General features: G+C 42.8%; 2 protein-coding genes across 2 annotated transcripts in view; both read right to left on the bottom strand.

Annotated features, from left to right (window-relative positions):
- The window catches only part of LOC144017050 (cell migration-inducing and hyaluronan-binding protein-like), a 161,650-nt gene that overhangs the window by 116,090 nt on the left and 28,060 nt on the right, over positions 1-17,500 (bottom strand). The gene's annotated exons all lie outside the window — the stretch shown is intronic.
- Positions 16,578-17,500, bottom strand: part of LOC144017094 (E3 SUMO-protein ligase ZBED1-like) — a 1,549-nt gene continuing 626 nt past the window's right edge. The window contains exons 2-3 of the mRNA XM_077518346.1: positions 17,167-17,500; positions 16,578-17,074 (exon numbers count right to left, since the gene is read on the bottom strand). The exon at positions 17,167-17,500 is cut by the window's right edge and continues 301 nt beyond it. Of these exons, the coding sequence (XP_077374472.1) occupies positions 16,697-17,074; positions 17,167-17,500 (712 nt within the window). The 3' untranslated portion in view covers positions 16,578-16,696. The remainder of the gene's footprint in view (positions 17,075-17,166) is intronic.

Here is a 17,500-nt window from a genome sequence, read left to right as displayed (position 1 = left end):
CTAGCATTCCTGGGCTCTGTGTGTGTGGTTACTCACTCAGGATTGATAGGTGTATGAAAACGGATTGGCCTCATGATAAGATGACAGTGAACAAACCTAGGTGAATCCACTTTGATATATCGGCTTATTTAATTCCCGTCTCCTCACGCTGACGCCTTAGAGCTGGTGAGGAAAAAGGGGAATTTCTAACCCTTTAATTGGAGAGTCGATCAGGACATATTTCCCGATTTAAGTCCTGCGGGTAAGCGGAAGTTGACATGTGGCGCCCATAACGTGGGGCTTCGATTGACTCATTTTTGTCAAAATCGGGATCGATCGAGGCCCAAAACAGGAACCCGAGTGAGCGAAGCTTGCGGCTCTGAGCGGAGGGCACAGAGCTTAGAGCTGATAGCAAACTCGCTGATAAATTGTCATGTCATACGACCCTGAGCTAACACAAAATAGTCTCTTTGATGAATAGTGTTTCATGGAAAAGAGCTTCTTTAATTGTGAAAATCTAGTGTGATTTTTGAGTCGAAGTTGATTGTACTATTTTGTGTTAATGAAACGGTGACTGGCTCCCCCATGAGACTTGCACTCTAAAAGAGGTTGAGTGTGAGAAGGCCATTCAAAGTGAATGGGCTTTAACAGCGACCTGCTGCTCTGGTCAGCTGTGAAGGTACTGATAGTGTACTTGGCAGAGCGCGCTGCGCCGCGCATTCCTGAGGGAGGGGCTGAGTCAAGGGGTGGTTCAAGCCCGCCCACAAAGAGAAGGAGGGCTTGAACAGTTAGAGTTAATGTTGAGAGGCTGCTTGGAGAGAGGCAGCCTTTTTTCGGTTTCCCGACAGGAGTGTCCATTGGTACAAGAAGAAAGTCGTCGAGAACCGAGGAGAAAAGGTAGGAGTTTCCACTAGACTAATGTTCTAGTGGAAGCAGCCTTTTTCGGTTTTGACAGGAGTGTCCATTGGCACAAGAAGAAAGTCGTCGAGAATCAAGGAGAAAAGGTAGGAGTTTCCACTAGACTAATGTTCTAGTGGAAGCAGCCTTTTTCGGTTTTGACAGGAGTGTCCAGGAACAAGAAGACATCCAGATCCCGGAGAAGAGAAGCGGGAAGGATTACAACCGACCTGAAAGGACAACACACCCCACCGTTTGAGAGAGGACATCCGCCGACGAGTAAAGGTAGGAAAAACTCGAAGTCGGTAGTCCTGATAGCAGTAGAGGCAACGTACATGGGTACGGAGCTGAGTAACCAGGAGCTAAAGTACGTCCCTGAACCCAAAGCGCGCGGGGAAGGCTTCGGAAATAGATAGCTCCACTCCTACAATAAGAAAGCAAAGCGGGCTATAGAACACGCTAGTGAAGTAATGGAAAGAATAATAGGGAGAAATGGGAGGGGAAAGCCCCCCAGCCCTACAGAGGGGGTAGCAGGGTTAATGCCTGCACCCCAGCCTCTAGAACAACCAGATATACCAGTAGTGGTTATGCTACTGGGCGAGGGTGTAGATCGATGGCCACCAGGAGCAAGAAGGCACCTGGAAGTAAACAACCCTTCAATCCGTCTTGCCGACCTCGCAGCTGAGGTGGAAAGGTCGGTGAAGGAAACAGGAGTGTTCGTGAGTGAATTTCCCGAAATAATGGGCATAGCAACAGTAGTGGTAAACCACCCCCAAGAGGGATGCACCTCTGGGACGGTGGGCCTTTGGGTCCACTGGTGGACTGTGTTGTTGGATGTGTATAACGTAGTGGAAGTAACTAGCACCGGAGTCCAGTGGGACTCTACGATTAAATCCCTCGCTGAGAAAATGCAGATAAGGGTGGAATTAGCAAATCCCCAGGGGGCTGAAGCATTAAGCTTCAACCTCTGGGAGCAGTCGGGATTTGATCAAAAGCAGAAAGAGTTACAAAAAATGCGGAAAAGGCCAGCTGAGGCCGTTGGTGAAGAGGGCTTTGTTGATATGGGCTCATGTGTCCATGAGGAGGATGCAGGAGCATCAGAAAATGAAAGCCCGGGAAAAATTGTAAAAATGACTCCCCTGATAAGAACGGCGCCCCTGGGTGGGCTGCCGGAGGAAACAAAAAAGGTTTCAATTGGGAATGGTGTAATATTGTGCCACTATGTGGGAAGCCCCTGGCAAATACGGGGGGATGCTATAGTGATAATAACAGATAGATCACTAAAACCGCATAGTAAAGCGCTTGGAAACATTTTAAGGCAGGAAGCGGGACAAGAATATGAATTAGAGGTTAAACAAGAATTACAAAAAGATAATCAGCGGCCAATAATAGCGGCAAAAACTAGTGGTGGGAACACTCCCTACGGCATGATAATACACGTGCCAGGGACAGAGTGGAACCCCAAAATCGATCAGTCACAATATGCGGACGAGATGGCAAAAGCATTGGAGAGGGGGGTCGACAAAGCGTTAGGAGAAGGAGCGGAGAGAATAGTGATGGCTGTAAATTGGATTAAAACTGGAAAGATGCAGTGGCAACTGGCTGAGTCCATAGCAGTAGCAGCGTTCACTCTAAGAGCTAAGACTCCTGTAACAACACCATCGGGAGTAGAATTTGTGATAGTAATATCAAAAAAGCAGAGAGAGGAACGAGTTAAATCAGTGACAGACGAGATTTTAACCCGTACTAGACAGATGGATCGTGAACGACGCCAGCTCCAGCAATCAATAAACGGAGAACCCAGGGACTCACCCCAGTCATCATCCCCAGTTAAAACATCTCCCGTGCCTCTCCCGGTAAGTGGAAGGAAGGCAGAAGCTGCCCGGGAGGTGGAAGACGAAGAGCAAGAGGGACCGAGCAGACAAACCCCAAAGGGAAAAAACAAGGCCCCAAGGGGAACGGTGACCTTTAGCCCCGTCACGTCTACCCCTGGAACAGCACGGGAGCTCTTTCCGGGACAACCCCCCATAACGCCGGTGCCCCTGCCACAGGTTTCGCAAAAAAGGCATATGGGAAATGTAAACCCGATGGGACCGTTAGCGATGCCAGGAGATGGGAGCGAAGAGGAAGACGATGAAGAGCAAGCTCCTGTTTCGACCGTGATTGGCGCTAACCCCGCTGACGAAGACCAAGACTCAACCTCATCAGAAGATGACCCGGGCAACCCTGGCCAGAACCCGAAAATAGTTACAAGACCAGTTAGTAAAAGAAAGAAAAATCCTCAACCTACGTTTGACGTGTACCAATCCTCAGCAAGGGTAGCTAGAGATCTTAACCTGGGATGGATCGAGACAAAGGATGGGCGAAGAGCTTACGTACCCGAGGCAGGGCAATTAGATCGCCCCTATCCACCTGCCTGGCTCAATAAGCTAGATAGTAAAATGCCTCTAACTATGCGAATAATTTATCGCGAGGCTATTAACATTTTACAGGCTCCGCCATATACCACATTATTAATTCACCAAGACCTGACTAAGAATTTCAGGGATGGCTACGTGGCGGTGGCACATGATTTTATGTTGAGAAGGCTTAAAAAAGCAATAAATAATAAAGCAAAATGTGAGCTGAGAGCCGACGATGACCTGAATTCAGGTTCTGATAATGATGGAGCAGCGGTTACTGTAACGGTACCAGCTGCCCCAAGAACCTCTTTGAACCAACAGTCCCAATATGTGACACAGCTGGGATCAACTACAATAGTACCAAACCCAGTGCCCCAACCACATGACATGGAGGGGGATGTGCAACAATTTAAGACCTTGAAGGAGCTGGTTCGCCAAAAAGGTAGGCTAGAGACAGCTAAAGAGTATTTAGTTGAGACATGGCCTATGATTAGAGACGCCCCAGGAGGAGATGGTGCTAAGAAACTATGGCTTCAGTACATCATCGCTAGCCCTGTCGGACCATACGAAACACCACAACAGGTCTACGAAAGATGGGTGGACGGCGAAGATGAGGATGAAGATGCCCATATTAGCAGGGCTAGAGAGCAACTCAAAAGGGACGTTTCACTGCTAAATGTGTGGCACAAAATTAAGGAAGTTATATCTCCAAATAGGTATATCAAAGTGCTGCGGATGATTGTCAAGGACAGAGGGAACGAAGCTGTCTTTGTGAAGATGGCCCCAAATAGCACGACGCTGAAAATTGAAGCCTCCGTTAAGAAGTGGGATCGCCTAACTAAGCATAACGCTGAGAAAAGGAGGACCGGACCAGTCGCTAGTCGCACCCGAGGGAGCGAACAGCAGGTCCAGCAGGGAGCTCAGCAACCAGTTCAGACTGTCCCCTACGTGAGACCTCAGCAGCAGAGAACGAACTGGAATCAGAGACAGGCCACCCAGCCAGGACAGCAGACGAGGCCCCAACCAAGACAACAGCCAGCAGTGCGAAGACCAGGTCCAGCATATATGCCCAAAGAAGAATTTGACAAACTGAACCCAGAAGAAAGGAAGGCCTTCCTCGAGGCTCGCAAGGCTGCAGCCTCCGGGGGGCCTGGGAAATAATGGAAACAAAGGCACGGGTCACCCTAGAAGGGGTTTACAGAATAGGGGATAACCTTTATGCTAAGGTGGAGGGAGTGCCCTATTTAGTAGACACAGGGGCCGAGGTGTCCATGACCCGTAGAGCCTTAAAACGAATCGGACACCTAAAAGTAATGGTAGCTGATGGCTCGATTGCCAAAATGCCGGTAGGGATCTGGAAGGGAATTGTGTGGGTGTTAGGACCATACAATTTGTTGACATTAAAAGATGCAGAAGAAATGAAAATACCTAAAAATAAAAGGCAAGTTGCGAAGAAGAGATGGGAAAAACTAAAACCTAAATTAGTGAAAGTAGGCCCTACAAAAATAATACCCGACCAAGAATGGTATAAATCAGTAGATGTACCTGCCGTAAAAGCCCAACAAATCCAAGACAGTGTATTAACACTGGAAGGGAAAAAGAAATTAGGTGAAATTTTAGACAAAGCCGCTATCGCACATTTTAAAAATGATTGCGGTGATTTAGGCGCAAATTATGTGCATATTATAATTGGGGGGGTACATCCGCCAGTGAGGCAATATCCCCTCAACCCCGGAGCAGTGGCCGAAATGGAGGTAATTGTAAAAGAATTATTAGCACTTGGCATTATTCGTGAAGAGCTAAACCCTATTACCAATAGCCCAATTCAAGCTGTTAAAAAACCTGAAGCGGTAGGAGGGGGATGGAGGCCAGTCATTAACTTTAAAGCTCTAAACCGCCGAACGGTGGCTAACCGAGCGAGCCTCATAAACCCCCAGGCGTCTTTAAAAACATTAAGAGTAAAGAAGTATAAATCATGTATTGACCTTGCAAATGGATTCTTTTCCCTAAGAATTGCCAAAGCATCACAAGGGAAAACAGCGTTTACGCATAAAGGAAAAGCATACGTTTGGCAGAGGTTGCCGCAAGGATATAAGAACTCCCCGAATGTATTTCAATCAGCTGTCTTGCATATTTTGGAAGGTCTCCCAGTCACAGTTTACATCGATGATGTGTTCATCGCTAGTGACACGGAGGAGGAACATTTGGAGATTCTGCAGGCCGTAATCGAACGAGTGACGGAGGCAGGATTAAAACTAAATCTTAAGAAGTGTCAGCTGGCCAGGTTTGAGGTAGATTACTTGGGATTCCAAGTGTCTGAAGACTTGGGGCTGTCGCAAGCGTATCGAGAGAAAATAGAACAGATTTTGCCTCCAACGTCCGAGAACGAGCTACAGAAAATATTAGGACTGTGTAATTATGTTCGAGATCATGTTCCGTATTATCAGAAATTTGCGAGACCCCTTTATGCCCGATTGCGTAAAAATCCTAATGAAAAGAAAACAAAAGATTGGCCTTGGTCGGCTAAAGACCAAGAGAATTTAGAAGGGCTTAAAAACGCAGTAAAAAATGCTATACGCCTTGAACCGAGAAGCTTGGAAGTTAGGTTAGTTGCCGAGATACAATGTGATGAAGATAATGCAATGGTAAGTGTTAGTAATGAAGGTGCCGGCTTAGTGACGCTATGGACTTACACTATAAATAATGTTGAGAAAAAGTTTCCCCAGGAGGAGAGAGAATTAGCAGTTCTTGCTAAATATTGGGGAACATTAAAAGACCTAGCCCAGGGACAAGGCATAAAAGTTGTTACGCAGAGTCAAGTACATCGATACCTGCGTAAAGACACACTAGAAAGTACTAAAGCGACGAATGTGAGATGGGGGAGGTGGGAAGATATCCTGCTTGACCCTGACCTAGAGATAGGACCAGCAAAATCCATATCTAAAAAACAGGCGAAAACTGTAAATGGTGAGGAGAAGCCATATGAATGGGTTTTATACACAGATGGTTCTAAAAAGGGTGAAGACCAGAATGCCCACTGGGGCTTCATCCTGAAACACAATGGTAAAGAGGTATGCCGCCGAAAAGGTCAGACTCCTGGTAGTGCCCAAGCAGGAGAGGCTACAGCGGTGTTAGAAGGATTGTTGGAGGCCATAAGATTACACGTGAGTCGAGTAAGACTTATAACCGATAGTCACTATTGCGCCCAGGCGCTCAGAGAAGATTTATCCATTTGGGAAGAAAATGGGTTTGAAGGAGCGAGGAGTAAAGAAATTGCTCATGCTGAGTTATGGAAGAAAATAGCCGAGTTAAGGTTAAATATGACTATCGATGTTGTTCACCAGAAAGCCCACGTCAAGGAGGGGGCTCACTGGAGAGGAAATGATGAAATAGATAAATACGTCCAAGAGAGAAGATTGGTAATTGTAGGAGCAGAAAAATGGGACAATACTCCCAAAGGAGGAAAAGTGGTCCCAGATGAGTTTGTGTGTGAGGTGACTAAGGCCGTACATGAAGCGCTAGGCCACGGAGGTGCCTTGCCCACAAAAAGAGAGCTGGAGAAACTGGAACTTTGGATCCCAGAAAAGAAAATTCGTTCAGTTATACGAAATTGCGAGTTGTGTAATAAGTATAATGCAGGACGCCGAGGGCAACGAGTGGACGGATTGACGATTAAAAGCACTGTTCCATGGGCATCAGTTTGCATGGACGTAGCAGGCCCCATGGGAGTAAACGGCACTAAAGGTGAGAAGTATCTTGTTGTGCTTGTAGATTCGATGTCAGGACATTTTGGATTAAAAGCGGTACGTAATGCGAATGCTAATAGCGTACTAAAAACACTGGAAGAGGGTTGTATGTGGTTAGGCATACCGAGAGAGTTAAGAACTGACAATGGAACTCATTTCAAAAACGCTACAATAGACAGGTGGTGTCAAAAGTGGGGAATAATAAGGACTTACTCTCCGCCTTACACCCCTCAAGCTAACGGCGTGGCTGAAAGGACCATTGGTCTAGTTAAAAGTTGGCTTGGGAAAAATGCTAATGGAAAAGAATGGAGTGAGAAATTGGTGGAGTTGGTCAAGGATTTGAATGGGAGGAGCAGAGCAGATAGACCTTCCCCTTCGCAGGAATTGAACCAGCGCCCCTTTGTCGCACTTGAGGTAGGACGGATGCAAGGCACACAACACCCTCAAAAGGGAAAGTGCCCATTTCAGGTAGGACAGAGAGTGTGGATAAAATCTCATAGTCCTTCTGATAGTCAGGCAGTGAAAGCGAAATATGACCAATTTGACATCGTTGAAGAAGTTTTAGACAGAAATACAGTGCGATTAAAAAAGAAGGGACTCCAAGGGGTAGAGCAGCTAAAACCAATGCCAGTTAATTCAGCCTAAAGCTAAGGAGTAAGACAAATAATTAAAAGATGGAACAAGCCACTCCGGCCTTTGTCAAGCTCGTTATGGTGAAAGGAGCTGTCATCGTGCGGAGGACTGAAAAGGAAGTAATGGTTGGTAGGGCGTTTAATCTTTGGATAAATGCAATAAGAGGATATATTGTGAATAGAGTAGAAGATTTTAGTTGGCAACCGGCTATCTTGACCTGCATAATTTGTAGTGGAAGCGAAGAGTCGAGGAGCCAGTGGAATGTGGAACAGATATCCGACGAAGGCTGGTTGGACGAGCTTAAGCCGGATTTGAGCGAGGTAGGCACGGCTAAGATATTTGAAATACAGGTATGTGGGTATTGTAGAATAAAGAGCCTACCTAGAATAAAAGTGCATGTTCAGTGGGATTTAGCCCCGCAAGAGAATACAGATGCACAGTATTGTAAATGTATGTGGGATGGAGAGAAGGTATTGTATTGTCAACATTGTTGGATGAGAATGGAAAGAGGTTCACTGATAAGAGCTGGGGAAGCCGAAGGGTGGCAGTTAACTAGAGCGGAAACCCCGATAAAGTCGCTGAGTTCCGATTTGCTGACCTATTGGCCTATGGAGATAAATGAGAGGACGTGCGACTCGAGATTTCAGGCGCTGCTTTATAACAACTGGCCGCCGGAAGGAGGTGAGTATCGCCCGGCTCCGCTTATTGTTGGCTCGGAGGCGACGCCAACTCTAATATATGTTGAACCTAAGTGTGTAGTTGAACCAGGGGTACCCTGGGCCACAGTAATCAATGGTGTGTTAGCCCGAGGGGATATTCCGATGGAAACATTACCTGACGTCCCACAAGAAAGGGTAATAAATATTAGTAGTATGTGTAGTAGTAATGTGTTAATGTACGCTACATTGGATAAAATGGAATATAAGGCTAAAACAGCAGTAGTAAGGGTGAGTCCAGTGGTGTCGCCTCAACAAGATACGAGGTCGGACACAGGATACTGGATAAAAGTAAAAATAATGATGGCCATGAAACCTTATGAGGGTATATACTCATTGGGAATGGAAGTGTCGATGAGTACGGAGGAGGAGGCCAAGCGGCTTCACCCCAAATGTACTTTTTATAGGGAGTGCCATAGTAGTGCACAGATAAGAATGTATAGTGGTAGAACCTATAGAGATGAAAAGAGTGAAAAAATAAGGCCTAGTGGTAATGAGAAGATGATGGCATTAGCCCAGGTGGCCACAGAAAAGCTAGAAAAACTTAATGCGAATTCATTAAGTGAGGGAAGGCTCGGGCAAGAACGAGTGACCCATGTCAGGGGAAAATCTGACCATAAAAGTCGCCCAGAGAAAAAATGGTGTCAAGGATGTCCATACCCGGGTTGTACCGGTGAAGGACATGTAGTTGGCGACCGCCGAGTGCATCGGTCGCTACGTGGATGTCCTAGTTTTAACAAGGCAAATCCATGTGAGTATAGATCACCTAGATGGAAAGAATTGGTGAGAAAGTGTAGAAGGGCCCCTCATTCCATTTTTTCCAAGGAGGAACGGATGGAGATGGGTAAAGTATTGGAAACTCCAGCCACGAGGTCAAAGGCGGAATGGAGGGAAGGGCCAGACATGATGAAGATAAGTAGTCAAAAGATCAAAAAAGCTAGGAAAATTGATTATCAATAAATTGGAAAAAAAAAAAAAACCCGCCTATTTTAAAAGAAAATAAATTTTTGCATATAGAAAAGATAATTGTGTAATGAAGGCCAACCCCCAAGAAAAGGAGGAGGAGCTAATGAGATATTAAAACGCAACAGTCCTTAAAGGACAAGACCAAAAGAAGAAAGCATGAAACGGAGCTACGAGATGGAGGAAGAGCAAGGTTGTAGCAAGCTAGTAGTACCTGGACCTCGACCTGCGACTCTAAACTTGCCTCACCCCCTGACTCTAGAGGTAGGAGAAGGGCCGCATGTCTACTACAATGGAGGAACAATTACACGCCAACCGAAGCGCAGAAAGACAGAGAACCATTATGAGACTCCAGTAAATGAAGACCCACCGGACACAGTTGATGAACAACTTAAAGCTATTAACCGCCAGCGACAAAATTGGAGGTATGGAGGAGTTTTGATAACTATCAAACTTTGTTTTATGGTAATATTTTTGATATATTATTTGAGAAGACAAAAATCTAGCATCGCTAGCATAGCCCCGATTAATCCCCTCGACCTGGTAGAAATACGACATGGCACCACTAAACTAACCAACCAGACGTGTTGGAAGGTGGAGGTGAAGCATGTTTGTGAGGAATGGAGAAGGAATAAGGGAAAGAATAGGGGAGCCTGCGGTGCCGGCGAGGAAAAACCCTGTGGGGTAGAATGGAGAAGGGAGAAGATAGCAGTAATAAATTCCTATCTTCGCACCTTTAACAGCACATATTATAATGAAACCCTAGAGGTCTTGAGAAGAAGTACTATATATCCTGCGAAATCAAAAAGCAAGTGTGCACATCCAGTGATTCTACGAGTTGATAACACAACAAGCGACTTTACAGTCAATATTACCTTGTTATGTCTGGAGAAGCAAGAACAAAGAATCATCAGAAAGAACTGGATCCAGATCGGGAAGGAAGAACCTGCTTGGTACTTCAACGAATATTGTGCAAGACTGCCAGATGCAACAGGTGGATACTGGTTGAAGACAGACCATGACGCCCCTGACTTTACCTACCCGGCGGCCCCACGGAATGACACCTGTACCGAATTTCGCCCGGCATGGGAACGATGTTGGAACTGTATAACCTTTCGGTGCGAGGAGCCAGGGACCAACGGGACCACAGATTACTTGCCAGGTACTCCTACTCCATCATCAGGTAGGTCACCTAAATTTCTTAAGTTACGTAGGTTTGCAAAATTTAAAAAGCCTGTACCAATATCACAGAAAAAATTAGTAATAACGCGACGGCCAGGATGCAAGTTAATGTTAGAAAAGGCCCAGTCGTATAATAATAGCCATTGTGATTGGAATATGATGAAATATTGTTTTGAGCCCTATCATATGTTTTGTTATGCAGATGAGGGTAATATAATTACACCCTCCGATATAGGGCTTAGGCGTGATGTAAGGTTAATCCTGAGTCACTTTATTAGATTATATGCCGGAAATGCATTAGATCAAGAGAAAATAGAAGTGAAACATGAAGTATGGCTAAATGATTCCTTTCCATGGATATGGAAAAGAGATACATATATATTGAAATCAACCTTTAATAAAACTTTGGGAATAAATGTGTTAAAAGTAGTATGGGCACGGATGTGGGCTCAACGTATTCCTACACCGGATGATTTATATAATGTCCCAAAAGGGGATTTTGATAAAATTGACCAATGTGTAGCATTGAGAATGTATAACAGATTGCATAGGAAGGAGTGGATAAGTGGAATTTCACCACGATGCCCCTTGGTGGAGACAGGAACGCCACCTTTGACTCATTGGATATATAACTGTACAGGGTTGAACACAAACCTAACGATTAAAGGAGTCCTCCAAGCATGGAAAGAAGGACACACGAGAGATGAGAGTAAGACGTGGTGGGGGCTCAATAAAGATGAGATGGTTCAGGATGTGATACCTTGCTTAGGAGAGTCGGAGAATTATTGGGTTAAATATCAATATATGGCGACGGTGTATTCTAAAGAGAACGATATTTGGCCTGACATTGAAAAACCAGCCTTATATGCTAATCCAAGACCATGGGAAATGTTGTGTAAGGGGGGAGAGTCCGTGAAAGATTTTAATGAATGCACAATTGTATTAGCACGTATACCCTGTTATAAAGTCTCCCGATTTCAGAATTTTTGTAATGTATGTTATCGCGATGAGAATTATGCCAACTATGAGGGGGCAGTATGGATCAAGGATAACAGTAATCAATGGATCCGGAGTCAAGCTGCGGGTAGAGAATATTGTACGCGATGGGACAAAGATCATGACTTATCCAAAATGGTAGGATTAAGAATGATCCCCAAGCCTCCTGACTCTATTATGCAGATCTTAGAAGGTCATGCATTTAGGAAGACCCTTTGTAAAGGGGATATAGTTACAGGGTTTGATTGGCTGGGATTTAATAAGATTTATGGTCCTGGCACATGCCACGAACCTGCTGAAAGATGGCTGCATTGTGGACACAGGGACGAATATGATCATAAGGGAGAACATGTATGTACTTGGTATGAGAGAATAGGATTGGCAATAAAAGGTGTAGTAAAAACTGTGGCCACTACAGCCGGGGAAGTTGTAGAAGATGTAGCAGGGACGGCGATTATTGGGATAAGTATAGGGCTGTATGGTTTATTATATGATGTAGGACTATGGTTCCTGCTAGTGTCAGGAATTGTTTTGTCAGCAGTTATAGCTGTTGCAGTTATCAAAAGAGGGATCTTGGCATTATCTACCCACCGAAATTATAAAGAGAAAACCTCACCAAATAAGGTTAAAGCTCGGTTATTGGCCAACGAGCTGCAGAAAAAATGGGGGGGCCGACTAAGGGGAAATTATTGAGAAGTGAGGATGGGCTTCAGAAAAGGGCGGGATCGATCCAATCATAGATAAGACGCCCTAGCCCTGACTTCCTCACTTCTCACTGAAATCTTTTGGCGGAACAGTAACCAACAACTAACCATGGCTTGTAATGCTTTGGGTAAAGGTATTATTGGAAGACCAGGCGCCCTTCAAAACGTGAGTAATGAAGTGGAATATTGGATAATTTTTATAACATGGCTTTTTTATTGTTGTCTCGGATATAGCAAACAACTAAGTTAGTAGTGTGGGGAATAATTTTAATTCTCCTTTGATTATGTCTGGTCGACCACTTGGTTTTAGTAATTTGGGTATTATCTATGTTTTTTTACTCTCCCGCCAAGAGGTTCCGCTACTCGGAAGAGCGACCACACTCTCGCTCTCCCGTAGTAGAGGTGTTCCGCATTGATGGAGTAGATGCGGATGGAAACTTAGACTAAGATTAGAATGTATATATTGGGAGCCGCAATATTTTAGGTTTCCCCCAGGTCTAAGAATTGTCGAATTTTGGAGGTGTGTTTAACAGGATAACCAGGATCAGCCGCGGTGTGTCTTCTGTGGAAGTGATCTCCTCACGTCCGCTTGGGTGGTGGGGGACGCTTTCTATGGACATTGCTGCTATCCGTTGCCCGCAGTGGATGAGGGTAGAGAAATGTGGCTCATACCAGACGGGCTTTTTCTAAATTTCGTCAGTGATTTTTTCATTGATATCCAGTGTGATTCCTGGATATGGCCTGGCTTTGCTGACTTCGCGGGCTCAAGTAAGTTGGAAGGTTTGGTTCAAAGTCGCTTGAAAGAGATACGTTATTATTTTAACGTTGAGGGTGAATTCATTGGGAGAACTTTCCCTTTAATGCGTATGATATGGCGCCTGCCTGATGGTGCTCGGCGCTTGACATTCAACACATTGGCTGGCTTCTGTGTAGCCGCCACTCCTTTGAGACAGGTCGGATCCAATCAGGATGAGTGGCCCTACGAGCCTGTAACGCCCTCCTCGCCCTTCCTGGACCGGGTTGACGAGCCTGGGGAACCCAGAGCCGCCCGACAGGATGTTCCAGTTGGTAAGGTTGTGCCACTGTTGAGATCACCCTCCCCCACGGTTACATCGACCACTGATGACCTGGAGGGTGTGCAAGGCGAGGATGGGGGTGGAACGGGGTCATCTCCCTCCCTGATGATGGGTGAACTGGGCCTGTGGTCTCCTCTTACTGATCCTCCGTCCGACTCCTTGCCTTCTGAATCCCCGGTGTCTCCGTTGCCGGAGGACACAAGGGGGTTGCATGCAGGTGACGGGTTGGATGGGGGCTTTTGAGGTTGATCAGTTTGGACACCATTGATCTCTAGGAGGGGGTGTTGAATTGAGTGGATTGAGTGGGTCAGATGAAACGCCATATCATGTAAAATGAGATAGCAAATTAATGGGCTAGACTCAATTCTTAGTTAGAGACCAATAGGTGTCTATAGGACTGATAAATATTCTTTGGCCTCTGGGTGTAATTCCTCAAAGTAACCACCAGATGCCGCCAAACCTGTACAACTAAGCCACCCACTCAGCATTGCCCGGACATTCTATATAAGATACAAATTAAATATAAATAAATGATATCCTGAATTAAATAATAATACACAACACAATCTATATTCGATAATTGTTAACCTGATTTTTGGATCAATGGTTGTAACACATTGAAAGCCAACTATGAAGTTTTCCTGTCTTTCTTTTTCTTTTCTTTTATTTATAAGCGATACTGTCTTTTATCGCTGATAATATTGCTGTAACTGCATTGAAAAGATTATCTGTATGTATTGTTTGATTTAACAAAGATATATACAAGATGTGCAACAGAGATTAGAATTAACCTGTTAAGTTCAAGCTGAGAGAATTTGGGATTTAACATGTCAGGTATATATATGTTATTCATGCTTGCTTAATTAATATATATATGATTTTATTGATTTTAACGTTCATCATTTGTCGAATAGAGCTGAAGACCTTGACATATTTTCATGTATGACTCATCATGCAACGCTGTGTATCCATGACACATTTGTAAGGAATGTATGACCTCATCATGATTCATCTTCATGGCTCGTCGGTGGAAGATTACTGAAAATGAGTTCCAGCAAGTGCGCTTTGATATGAGAAGGTGCGCGGAGAGACATTCACCGGAAGGAGTCAGTGGTGTGGCCCAAGAGTATAAAAGGCCGTCACCAACTCTGAGCTAGGCCCCCTTTTCACCCTGCGATGTGTCTGTATAGAGTGCATTCTCGAAGATGGAATATAACTGCCTGCCTGGACTTTGGATTTTTACGAAGGACTGGGATTAAGCTGTGACTGGAATCTTTTCTTCAATGATTGGTAATGTACAAATCTTTTAGCAATAATGATGTATAATAGGAAGATATGAATGACTAATCGCGTGTTAGGGTGGGGGCCATTTAATACACTCTCATATCTTCAAAATTATTTTCAGCCAAAAACATCTTATTGTCAATCAGGTCTTAAGCTTTTCCGAGGAATGATCAATCTTGTAAAGCTTATTGTGAAAGGTTATATTATTCCAAATCTCCTGTTTTATTTTGTTTTATTTTATTTTATTTTATTTTATTTTATTTTGATTGATTTAAAGTTTTATCATTAAATGTGATTTTTATGATTCATATCGGTTATCTTATTATTGTCAATAAAATTGTTTAAAAGATAATTTTTGAATCAATCATTTTATTGTTTTGTTCCAATCTTTATTTTATTTAGTTTTGGTTTTATTCCTTTTGGACGTTTTAATAAGTCCGGTCGTTCTATAAGACCTTTTCATTTGCTTATGATTTTATTTTTATAATTTGGTCGTTCTATAAGACCTTTTCATTTGCTTATGATTTTATTTTTATAATTTGGTCGTTCTATAAGACCTTTTCATTTGCTTATGATTTTATTTTTATTCTTTGGTCGTTTTATAAGACCTTAATGTTTGTTTATGATTTTATTTGGGACGTTTGATGAGCCCTCATTATTTTTTTGATTTTATTTTATTTATTTCGGACGTTTTATGAGTCCACCTCATTATTTTTTCCAAGACGGACAACAGTAACGGACGTTTGGAGGAAGGTAAGTGCATTTGAATAACCTCTAACCAATGCTTCCATCTGTATTAATAAAGTCAAATACTCCAGCTTGATATGTAACAAATCCGTATGATTCTAACAAGGATTATTAAATTACTAGGTCAATAACAAATGCAAACAACTTAGAAAAGTGGAGCTGCCAATGAAGTGAGGTGTACATGCTAGCATTCCTGGGCTCTGTGTGTGTGGTTACTCACTCAGGATTGATAGGTGTATGAAAACGGATTGGCCTCATGATAAGATGACAGTGAACAAACCTAGGTGAATCCACTTTGATATATCGGCTTATTTAATTCCCGTCTCCTCACGCTGACGCCTTAGAGCTGGTGAGGAAAAAGGGGAATTTCTAACCCTTTAATTGGAGAGTCGATCAGGACATATTTCCCGATTTAAGTCCTGCGGGTAAGCGGAAGTTGACAATATATATATATATATATATATATATGTGTGTGTGTGTATATATATATATATGTATATATATATATATATATATGTGTGTGTGTGTATATATATACACATATATATATATATTTATATATATATATATATATATATATATATATGTGTGTGTGTGTATATATATATATATGTATATATATATATATATATATATGTGTGTGTGTGTGTGTATATATATATATATGTATATATATATGTGTATATATGTGTATATATATATATATATATATGTATATATATATATATATATATATATATATATATATATATATATATATATGTATTAGGGCTGTGCGATATGGACAAAATTCCATATCTCGATATTTTTGCCCAACATCTCAATAACGATACGATAACGATATTGAGGTTAAGCTTTTTTTTTTTTTTTTTTTTTTTTTTTTTTTTAAATAAAGAAACAGCTAAATATCAATCAAAAGATGTGCCAAGTGTGATTTTTATTTAGAACTTACTGGCAAACGTTAACATTGACAAAATAAAAATAACGAAACATACATTGCAGGTGCCCTATATGAAAAGTGCTGTTTTTGTTTAGTCACAGTAAACATCAACATTGACCAGCTCAGCAATAAAGATCAAGTCAAAAGTGCACTTTTTTTTTTTAAATTCTAACTTAGTCAACATTGACAAGCTCAACAATAAATAAAGCTTATTTGGAATGTGCTGTTTTTTTAAACAATAACTTTCTCATAAACATCATTGTCATAAACATTGACAAATTAAACAATGAATACAATTAATTCTACTCACATTGTACTTGCAAGAAATAACAAAAACAAACTATGATGCTAGAAGAGGCATTTTTATGTGTACGACACATTAATCTGTCTCTGTCTGCATGTGTGCTCTATTATGTAACTTGACAGTGTTTCTAAAGATTTTTTGCCAGGAACACCAGTTTGTTTACCATGTCTGGCTTTAAGCAGGACCTCTCACAACTAACAATGTTGCCTGATGTACTGAAAATTCTCTCTGATGGAGAGCTGGTGGCCTGCACACACAAGTACTTTTTTGCCATCTTACTCAGTTGAGGAAAGTAGATTTTGTGTGTTTTCCACCACATGAGGGGGTCGTTTTCTTTGTTAATTGTGGGGGACTGTGTATAGGCACTTAGCTCAGCTTCCATGGCAGTAGAGGGATCTGCTGGTACTGTGACAGTGAAATTTTGGAAGAAGCTTGCAAAAGACTTCTTAGCCTTTTTGGTAGGTGGGGGCGACTCACATTCCACACTTGTGCACTCAGCAGAATTCTTTATAAAAACAGTGGGAAAAGCAATACATGAAATTAGTTTTGTTTTGAAATAATAGGCGTATCATAAAGTTTTAGGCAATCCATACTAACCTCTTTAGTCAACACGTCATGAGCCAATGCCTTCATCTCTGACACTAGTCTGGTTTTTATGATGGGGATGTTGTTGACACTAATGTATTGTGTCTTGTATCTTGGATCCAAGAAGGATGCCACATCCAGAAGCATTTGTGTGTCTTCATCATTGTACTTACTATTCATGTACTCCAACATTTTCTTTTTTATGGATTTGGTCATGTCAGTGTCCTCCTCTTTTGGGGCCAAGATGGTTGTGTTAAACAGGGTGAGTATTGGCTTGATGTGTGAAACACTGACATAATCCTCCGCTGATAAAGCGTCTGTAAATTCATGCAGTGGTCCAAGTGCC

Source organism: Festucalex cinctus, chromosome 4 (assembly GCF_051991245.1).
Source record: "Festucalex cinctus isolate MCC-2025b chromosome 4, RoL_Fcin_1.0, whole genome shotgun sequence".
Classification (NCBI taxonomy): Eukaryota; Metazoa; Chordata; class Actinopteri; order Syngnathiformes; family Syngnathidae; genus Festucalex; species Festucalex cinctus.
Note: the sequence above shows the minus strand (reverse complement) of the source record. Positions and strands in the feature narration are given on the sequence as shown.